The sequence below is a fragment of the Filicampus tigris genome, chromosome 4 (genome assembly GCF_054856515.1).
Source record: "Filicampus tigris isolate MCC_2025a chromosome 4, RoL_Ftig_1.0, whole genome shotgun sequence".
NCBI classification, from domain to species: domain Eukaryota; kingdom Metazoa; phylum Chordata; class Actinopteri; order Syngnathiformes; family Syngnathidae; genus Filicampus; species Filicampus tigris.
This window is the reverse complement of record NC_141220.1, coordinates 2,514,830-2,525,737: the sequence shown is the minus strand read 5'-3', so window position 1 is coordinate 2,525,737 and position 10,908 is coordinate 2,514,830. Positions and strand designations below refer to the sequence as shown.

General features: G+C 42.9%; 1 protein-coding gene across 1 annotated transcript; it reads right to left on the bottom strand.

Moving 5' to 3' along the window:
* Positions 1-3,465: 3,465 nt before the first annotated feature.
* Positions 3,466-6,618, bottom strand: LOC147148097 (uncharacterized). Its single transcript, XM_086027497.1, has 3 exons — positions 6,517-6,618; positions 4,873-4,928; positions 3,466-4,787 (listed from the first exon to the last, which is right to left on the bottom strand). Exons 1-3 carry the CDS (start codon positions 6,522-6,524, stop codon positions 4,210-4,212), a joined length of 642 nt encoding a protein of 213 aa, XP_085883623.1. The 5' UTR covers positions 6,525-6,618; the 3' UTR covers positions 3,466-4,209.
* Between the last annotated feature and the right edge of the window lie 4,290 nt (positions 6,619-10,908).

The following is a 10,908-nucleotide window of genomic DNA, read 5'->3' as shown; positions in this document are numbered from 1 at the left end:
GGGGCGGCACGGTGGTCGACTGGTTAGCACGTCCGCCTCACAGTTCAGAGGTCGTGGGTTCGATCCCGGCTCCGGCCTCCCTGTGTGGAGTTTGCATGTTCTTGCATGTTTTCTCCGGGTACTCCGGTTTCCTCCCACATTCCAAAAACATGCATGGTAAGTTGATTGGACTGTCTAAATTGCCCCTAGGTGTGATTGTGAGTGCGGATGTTTGTCTCTGTGTGCCCTGCGATTGGCTGGCAACCAGTTCAGGGTGTCACCCGCCTACTGCCCAAAGACAGCTGGGATAGGCTCCAGCGCGCCCCGCGACCCTTGTGAGGATAAGCGGTACAGATAATGGATGGATGGATGGTATTGTGAGTTATAGTGAACCTGACAATAATCCTACGCAATATGTAAGGAGGACATGATGCACAACAACGGGAGAAGTTAGAAGTCAGGACTCTGCATGTTTTCAGTCATCATATTGTTTTCGTTTTGTGGCATTGTTATGCTGTTTTATTTAAATGAATGCGTGTGTAGTTCTACGATGGTTGGTAGAACAAATATGTTGTTGAACATAATAGGCCTATTTCATGAGAGCTTCTTCCGTGTCTGAAATGGATGTATTCTTGAGACTTTTAGGTTAAAAATTGGGTTTGACTAAAGGAAAAAGGTTGCTTTCTATATTTTATATTCTAAATTGACAGGCTTGAACAAAACTACATTACTGAAAAGAGACTATAAAACAATGTTCTTTGACTAAAACAAGACGAAAATGTCATCAGTTTCCATCGATTAAAACGAGATTTAGATTAGACTAGACTAAAATTGGGAGGTTGGAAATCCATTGTGCTTCCAAACAATGGCAGGTGAATGAGTTTGTTTACCTGCCGGTTTAGTGCAAGCACCTGTGGCTAAATCCTAACTTTAGCAGCGTTTTTACTTTCTGGACCTGAATGTCCCACCTTTGCTAAAATGTCATCAGTTATCTTTGACTAAAACTAGACTAAAATAGTCATGGACAATTATGACTAAACTAGGACTAAAATGCTCAGACCTTTAATCTACTAAAACTAGACTAGACTAAAAAGAGTATGAACATGACTAAAACTGCCAAAGAAAAACACAAATTGGTGCTGCTGTTTAGTCCATCTTTTTTTCATTTTAGGCGGCTGGCTAAGATCAAGCCTCTCCTTTCTCAACAGCACTTAGAAACAGATATCCATGCCTTGGTTACATCTGAGATGGATTACTGTAATGTACTTTATTTTGAGTCAGCCAGTCCTCCCTCAAGCATGTCCAGTTGGCTCAAAATGCTGCTGCTCGCCTTGTAACCGATGCTCGTAGGAGGGAGCATACACCTCCAATTTAAGATACTTGTATCTGCTTTTAAATATTTAAGTGGTCTTGCCCCTTAAAGGGATGGTTTAGCCGGGATGGCCATGTTTTCACTAACAAGTTCATTTCATATATTTTTTGATCAGGAAAATGAAAAGGGTTGTCATTTTCTATTTTATCAATAAATTTGGGAGAAATTAGGAAATAAGTGACTCCATGAATAACGCTTCTTGTTAATGAGGAGAATGGCCGTGCCCCCTACCGTTCTATCCTTGTTCAGTCGGAGTCACTGGAGGAACTGATTACAATCTCTCCATTGGAAATCATTGTATTTTCATTGCTTATATCGTCCAAAAACGGTGATCAATTGGCACCAAAATGTATGTGGATATTCCTACTAATGACCACTTCAACATATCAAAAGGAGTAATCACTCCGTGGCAAATTTATATGATAATGAGGAAACGTAGAAGTGAGCAGAGCTACATATATTTAGGCTGGGATGAGCGCATATTGATTGTTTGCTAAAAAAAAACCCAACAACAACAAAAAGAAAAACACTACCTCATTGTTGATCACGGTTAGGACGAGCGAGGCATTTAACACCAGTCAGGATATTTACAGAGAGTGAAGTGGGAATGAGGAGATGTGCACATTTATTTGGATGCGGAATGGCCCCAGTTTTTCGATCTACAACATGCCGTCCAATTTGGAACGTAACAGCCGAAATGGTGCGTTTCAATGCGGCCACACTCGGCTGTGGAGTCGGATGCACATGTTCAAGACACCCCCGGTGTTCGATGAGGTCTAACCTCATTTTGACGCCGCTTCACTCTCGCAGCTGCAAGCGTGTCGGACAACGCACGCGACTGCTTGGGAGGCAACCTCGCGACATGAAGACGCAGGCTCATGATCACCTCCACACGCTGCGCGGACGGTAAGGAGCTAATGTTGTTGTGCTAACGCCTTTTGTTTTAATGTCCTGAAGCTAGTTGTTGCTATTAGCTGTACCGTTATCATGCTGTTAGCCGGGGAGGGAAGGGGGGAGGCAATAAAGATCCATGCTTGCCTGATTGCTTGCCCGCTGCCAGTCGCCATCTGCCTCCTGAGAGTTGACATTAGTTTAGCGTCGTTGAATGTCCGAAATATAACCAGTCGTGGTTCGCGTGCGCATGCATACTCTTGTCCGCTTCAGCTTTTTATAAGTGGAGAAACGATCGCCACAGTATTTTTGATTTTGTGAAGGTGATCATGATGAGATCACGTTTTATGTCAATAAATCCAAACTATTGAGCAGAACACTTTTAGACTTTCACAGGTTGAAGGTGAGTAATAATGTGCATTTGCATATGCATTTTGGTGGCGATTGGTCGCCGTTAGACAACAGAAATGACAAAGCAAGCAATATTACCACGTTTGCCTCCATCCCGTGACATAGACCGCTGAGACCGAAAAAATAACAAGGCGAGCTCCAAAAGGGGGCGGGGCAATTTGTCATAAATCTCATTACAAAAAAAGCCTACAGAGTCTTTTGGGTGGGAGCATTTTAGTACCGATGTCATTTTTACATGCAAAACTATTATATAAGTGCCAATGTTAAGCTCATCCAAGTGTCCCTTTAACTCTCTGACCTCCGTGCACCCGATGCTTCTGGAGTTACCGAGGACTAAGCGGAGGCTCCGAGGGGATTGAGCCTTGTCCGTTATAAGTCCCTCCCTTTGGAATGACCTTCCATTAAATGTTAGGCAAGCCGATTCTATCCATTTTTAAAACTTGTCTTAAAACACGCTTTTATTCTATGACTTTTAACTCAGCATGAGACTCTGTTGTTTTAGTGTTTTTTGGTGTCTGCTGCATTTGTATTATTAATTAATTTATTGTTTTCACTGTCTTTCTTATTGTATGACTAATTTTTACTGCATATACATCTCTTAGTATGCAGCAATGGTTGTTTTAAAGTGCTCTATAAATCAAGTTGAGTTGACTTGGGTAAGTGGAATATGTACATATGGATGATGATGATTATTATTATTTTTACAAGGCAGCAGACATTTGCAGTTTGATGTCATACTCAGGAAATGTGATCATGTTTATGAACACGAAGGATAGCACGTCTGAGTCTATCACATTCAAGCAACCAAGTCGTTAAGAAGAAAAATCATCTTTATTACTGGTATTGAACACAGGTGGCCAGAATGGGGATGTTAGATTTACACCTCAACAACCAGACAATGATCATTAAGATAAGGACCGAATGCTTGATGACAAGTTTTCTTTTAGAATAAAAACAATTCACTTTCTATGGTCTGGGGTCACCAGGGAGCCCAGGTGGTGGACAGGATTTTGTTCCAACTGGTGGTCCAGGTGGGTCGTTTTCATCCAAAGTAACTGGTGGTAGCCAGGTAGGTCCTGGTGGGGTTCAGGTTTGAAAGGTTATGTTTGAGGGTTATTGTTTTCATCGGCGTAACAGATGTTGCGGGTAGTGGTCCAGGTTTGCAGGGTGCTGGTTCAGGTGGGTTGTTTTCATCCGCAGAAATTGGTATTGGCAGGGGTTGTCCTGGTGGTGGTCCAGGTGGGACAAGTGGTAGGGCATGTTGACAATTTGACCTGCAGTTGGGTGGTTTTTATCCAGGATAAAAGGTGGTTGCACTGGTGTCTAGTATTGGCCTGGGTGTCTAATTGTGATATAAAATGTGGTCTGAGTGATGGTCCTGCTTGGAAAGGTGGTGGTCCAAGTGGGTCATTTTCATCCACAGTAACCAGTGGTCTGGGTGACCCTGGTTGTTAAGATAATGGATCAAAAAGTGTTTCATAAGATGGTGGTGGCAGTGGCCCACATGTTCAAAATTTGGGAGGCTCAGGTGGCCAAGATGGTGGTGGCCTAGGTGGTCAATAATATGGCGCAGGAGGCCAATAAGATGGTGGTGGCCCAGGTGGCCAATAAGGTGGTGAAGGCCCAGGTGGCCAATAGGGTGGTACCCCAGGTGGATAAGGTAGCGGTGGCCCGGGAGGTCCAGGTGGTCCAGGTGGTCCAGGTGGACTAGGTGGTCCTGGTGGTCCTGGTGGTCCTGGTGGCCCATCTGGTCCAGGCGGTCCTGGTGGCCCATCTGCTCCGGGTGGTCCTGTTGGACCATCTCCTCCAGGTGGTCCTGCTAGCCCATCTGCTCCAGGTGGTCCTGGTGGACCATCTGCTCCAGGTGGTCCTGGTGGACCATCTGGCCCTACTGGACCCTCTGGCCCTACTGGACCCGCTGGCCCTACTGGACCCTCTGGTCCAGGTGGTCCTGGAGGTTTCGAAGGTGGGCCGGAAGGTGGTCCAGAAGGTGGGCCTGAAGGTGGTCCAGAAGGTGGTCCTGAAGGTGGTCCTGAAGGTGGTCCAGGTGGACCTGGAGGTGATCTAAGTGCTCCATCGTCTTCTTGAGTAACGGAGGCTTGTCTCTTTATCTTAGCAGAAAGACAGCTGCTTCCTGTGATAAAGAGTTGACAACTTTGTTAAATGGTGACCTTTCACTTACTTTTTGTTACTTGGGAGTTGAGAATTTGATGACTTACCAATCAGCATAAGGGCAACAGTGAATAACTTGAGAATGATCATTGTGGCTGAAGTCCTGCAAGACAGTGAAAAGAAATAGGAGATGTAGAGCGAGAGAAAGTTCATCAGGTAAACATGATGGGGGAGCTGGCTGCTTGGACAGTGTCAGCTTGTTAAGATCCAGGTTCCATGCCTTGCCACGAGGCACCTGGACAATCCTGGACTGGAAGAGGCTGATAACTCCTTGCCAATCTTCACGTCGTTGCTGTCGGACAGAACCCTTGTATCGACTGGAACCACAACTTTTTCGGGAAGCAAAATTATTGTTCAGTTGCTAATTGCTGATTTATTATGCTGTCATTGACAAACATGGCTCCAGCAGCAACCATGCACTTCAAAGTCCACGGTCACATTGAACTCTCGCTGTGCAAAAGCCTTTCACTTCACAAACAGATTTGATAATAAATGCTTTTATTGTAGAACACAGTGGATATCCCGCTTTCAAATCCAGATTAAAAACTGATTTTATTTTCCCATGCTTATGACAGAGCTCTAACAAAGCATTTTTTTTTTAAATTACATACAATTTTTAAATTATTTTTCTTGCACTGTCAGTTATTTAAGTAATTTGAGTAAGATATCTTTCATTTCTGTATTTTGTATTAAACGTCTTAAGTTCTTTAATTTTTGAATGCTTTTAAATTTACTTGTAATTATGATTATGTGCTGTATAAATAAAACTGCCTTGCCCTTTCCTTGCCTATTATTCCAAATGTGTTGAAAGCATTTTTCTTTTAAATTCAGCCTGATGACAATTTTAAATCTTTTATTCAAATTAAAAATCTATATTTTGTTCCAATGTATAAATATGGTATACATAAGTATTTTTAATTTTATCTTGTGTTTTCTGTTTTCAGTACAAACAATGCAAACTCCACACACTCCACTCTGGATGCGTACAATCTTGAATCAGAAACACAATATAATGTCACATACATTAAATATATTAGACCAGGGATGAGCAACTGGCGGGCCGCATGCATTTCAATGTCCATCAATCATTCACAGATTTTCGCTATTCGCAGGGCGGCCGGGTCCATATCCCCCGCGGGGTTTCACTGTTCAGTTTAAAGTTGTAATCACCTTTCACCACTAGTTAGCAGACATCCCTTAGTTGCATTTACACACTGTCTTACACTGCCTTATAATACTGCATGAGTAGCCCTAATAATTTTTTTGCGGATTTGGAATGAAATGCATGGCATAATACCCTCAATAATATTACAATTTTGACTGAGTTGATATTTGTGAAAAAATTTACAAAATGCCTTCTTACACCTAATGTTGGTCTGCTGTTCAGCCGTTTTGTGCCATACTTGAATGGCAATTTTTATGCACGAGAACCTTTTGCACTGGAATAAAAAAAAAAAAATCACAATTTTTGGTTAATGCTTAAACCCTTTGTTTTGAAGGATGGATCTTTATACCCACACTGAGAAATGTATTCAGAAAAATGAAATATTCAGAGCAAGTATTTTGAACGTTTTGTTCATATTTAAAATTGAGTTTTTGTCATACATTTGGTTAGGAAGTGTGTGACCCATCTAGTGGCACTGATGATGATGTGTTCCCTGAAAACACTTCAAGATGGCGAAAGTACTCACCAGTACATGCACAAACAAGTTTTCTCTTGGAGCCCCTCTCGGTTCTTGCGTTGGTGTCGGTCCTGCTCCCGTGTTTCTTCTGTCGCCTCACAGTGGTTAACGGAGGGTTTAAATCACTTGTGCTGCCGCCATTAAGGTGGGGCCCTTGTTTAGGTGGGGCATTAAATTGTTTTTTCCTTTTGTTTTCACACAATTATAGTAGGTGGTTTCTATTAGGTGGGCATTGCCAAGCAGTATTTCTTCTTCATGTTGCCATGCTGTAATTCATCAGGAAATTGAGTCACTTGGAAGTGAATACAGCACACAAAAGGTCACCGCCACTGGAATCTTATGTGGTTGTACTTGAAGTCCAAACATATTTTCAAACAGCTGGGTACATGCTTTGTTTATTTTTTTTTGTGGTTTTTTTTCATCAGCCTGGCAACAAGGAGTTGGGTGGTGTATGTGATGAAGGCCATTGTGGCTTTGGAAAGAGGACAAACCTGTTTGTCTCCTCTAAGGCAGTAAGTATGATGATGTAGAGCCATCCAATGCATGTGTCATGTCATCTTCCAAACCGCTTATCCTATATAGGGTCGCGGGGAGTTGCTGGAGCCTATCCCAGCCGTCAATGGGCGAAGGCAGACTACACCCCGAACTGGTCGCCAGCCAGTCGCAGGGCACACATAGACACTGTCACTGAGCGGGAATCGATCCCACGCTGCCCGCACACAACTCAGGCGTGTGTACCACTACACTATCAACGGACATCCATCCAATGCATTATTTATTAAATTGACACAAATTAAATTAAATTGAAAATTTTTACGACTTAGTCAAATCTAAATCAGCACAAATAATGTAGAAAGCCTACAATACAACCAACTTTGCCACGGTATTCAGAAGCTGTTCAAAATTAGAGATGATTGTTGTTACAACTTACGGGGCACGAGTGACCTGTGTAACTTGACTGAAAAATTGAAGATAAGAAGTTTAAGAACTGACATAAAGCAAATATTTGTCACTGTGGGTGGCACGGTGGTCGACCGGTTAGCACGTCCACATCACGGTATAGAGGTTGTGGATTTGAATCTGGCCCCGGCCGTCCTGTGTGGAGCTTGCATGTTCTCCTTGTGCTTGCGTGGGTTTTCTGTGGGTACTCCGGTTTTCTCCCACATTCCAAAAACATGCATGGTAGGTTAATTGAACACTCTAAATTGTCCCTAGGTGTGATGGATGGATGGATTGATGTGTCTCTGTTAGAGGTGTTAATTTATGGAACAATTATGGAAATGAATTGAAAAGGTTTGGATCGCTTGCTGTGTTCAAAAGGAAGTTAAAAAATATTGTGTTTCAAAAACATATACCGTATTTTCTGGACCATAAGTCGCTCCGGAGTACAAGTCGCACCAGCCATAAAATACATAATAAAGAGGAAAAAAAACATGTATAAATCGCACTGGAGTATAAATCGCATTTTTGGAGTAAATTTATTTGAGCGCCTCATCCAAACAGTCACTCAAATCAAAGAGCGTTACCGGACACAGTGATAGGGAACAACGTGGCATTAATAGCACTCCAATCCATTCCACAGAGCTCAACAACTCACTCAATCCCGGCGCGTACCTGACGATGAAAACGGTGCATGATATATATATATATATATATATATATATATATATATATATATATTTCCCTGTTATTCAATTAAAAAGTTCAGAGAACATTTCAATTTAATTTCCAGTTGTTTCCCTGTTTTGAAATCTATAAGTTCAGTGAACATTTAATTGCCAGTGATATGTCATATTTCAAATGGACCAAAAGAGACGTTTAAGAATCTTGAAATTAAAAAAAAAAGTTAAAAACTAAAGACAAACTGTTTTGCTAAAATGTGCTTGACAAATTATTTTTCCACCTTCTCTTTTTCAATGCTTCCTCTTTAATCAGAACCTTTAAGGTAAGTCAATATGAAATTGTATCTGGTGAACAAGGCCCAACGTGCTTGTCGAGAATTTAGTCTTTCGCCCGATTGGATGTAGGCTAAATTCCGGTGATCCGTTTACACAGTAAATTGTTCTTTGGCTCCTTCCAGCCAGCGTTTCCACTCAAGTGGGGCGAGCACGATGGCTAGCAGTTCACGGTTCCCTACATCATAGTTTGCCTTGGCGGTGCTGAGTCGACGAGGAAAAAAAAGCGCAGGGGTGGAGCCTCTGGTCAACTGGGGAACGCTGGGATAAGACGGCCCCCACTCCTGAATCTGGTGCATCAACCTCGACCACAAAAGGAAAATCAGGGTTAGGATGGGTCAATACAGGTGGATTCATAAATAATGCTTTCAGGCTGCTAAATGCTGCGGACGCACTCTCGGTCCACTTGAATGGAACCTTATTAGAAGTAAGTCTGGTCAGTCTGTTGCCTTTTGACTGTAATTACGAATAAAACGCCTGTAAAAATTGGCGGACCCCAGAAAACGTTGTAACTGTGTGCGCATGGTTGGGGACAGCCAGTCTACGACCGCCTGTGTCTTGACGGGATTGGCTCGGAGTTGAACCTTCTCGATAATGAACCCAAGAAATTGAATGGATTTGGTATGGAATTCACATTTCTCGGCTTTGACATACAACCTATTTTCTAACAGTCTTTGTAGTACCATACGAACATGTTGCTTGTGTTCTACCAAAAAATACAAAATACAAAAAATAAGAATGTCATCCAAATAGACAAAGCAAAATACATTGAGCATGTCTCTCAGTACGTTGTTGATGAAGCATTGGAATACGGCTGGGGCATTGGTGAGGCCGAACGGCATGACTAGATACTTGAAATGTCCTAGTGGTGTCTTAAAATCAGTCTTCCATTCATCGCCTTCACGTATTCGAACCAAATGGTAGGCAATATTCAATTTGGTGAATATTGTGGCGGTCTGTAACGGGCGAAAGCAGAGTCTAACAGAGGAAGCGGATACTTATTCTTTACTGTGATTTCAGTAAGTCCCCGATAGTCGACACATGGCCTCAATGTCTTGTCTGTCTTATCAAGAAAGAAAAAACCTGCTCCAACGGGGGACGTCGACGGGCGAATCAGCCCGGCCGCAAGCGAACTGGATATATAATCGCGTAGAGCTTCTTGTTCTGGCTGAGAAACGTGGTTCAATCTCGAGTTTATGAGTGGGGAGTTGGGTACAAGGTCTATAGGTCTATAGCAGGTCTATATGGTCGATGGAGTGGCAAGGATTGGGCATGGTCCTTGCTAAATACTTTGCCTAGTCGTGGTATTCCTCGGGGACATTGTCTCGGCAAATTATTTCCGAAGGGGTCTTGTCAAACAGAGGGTTCGCTCCTCCCGCGGACTTGAGACAATGCGCATGACAAAAGGTAAGAATAAGAATAAGAAGGCCTCTATTGATCCAACAGTGGGGAAATTTTCATCGTTACAGCAGCAAAGATATAGGTCACATAGAGACGGTGGCATAATGTAGCCGTTAATGTATAACATTAACAGCAAACATTCAGAATCAAAAACCAATTCAAATATACGCAGTAACATGTGTATATACACATGTATATACACACCAACATACATCTACATAAAAAGTATGAGAACACTCATTTTAGCCTGTTCATAGTACAGAGGAAAAATACTCTAAGTAAGTGACAGTGCTGCAGTGCTGTAGTGAAATGTAAGGAACAGCATTGGATAAAAATAAAACTAGACTAACAGTAGTGGGGAATGTTGAGTATTGCATGGTATTGCAGTAGTGGGGTAACCATGTATATACACACCAACATAGTACAGAGGAAAAAATACTTTAAGGGACAGTGCTGCAGTAAAATATAGGGAAAATCATACTCCAAATATAAGAAAATATAAGGAACTCATACTCCAATTTTCCAACGCCGGCCTATCCCAATCTATGTCAGGGTTATGAATTTTTAACCATGGGAGGCCCAAAACGACGGTAGCCGCCCGCGAAGGCATGACTAAAAATGTTCTTTGTTCCCTGTGGTTCCCCGAGAGTTTAAGGTCTACTGGACCGGTGATATGCGTATCAGTAGCCAGGGGGCGCTTCCACAATACATGGGTCAACAAAACAGTTGTCCGCTCTGGAATCAATGAGCGCCGTATTTCTAACAGTACGACCATGTCCCGCCTCCTCCCCCGAAAGCTCCAGCCGACTCAATTTATTTGCACTGTTCAAAAGTTCGCCCAGTTCCTTCTGAGTAGGAACGTACTCACAGTGTTCATTCGTTCCGGCGTCTCCAGGAGGAGGTGCCGACGCGCTGCTTCCGAGCTGGATGGGGGCTCGGGTGCGGCGGTCAGGTCTGACAGTGCAGTTCACAACTCGCTGACCTCCTTGTCCGCAGTAGAGGCACGCCCCGGTCTGGAACCGCCGTCGTCTCTCCTCCGGTAGCA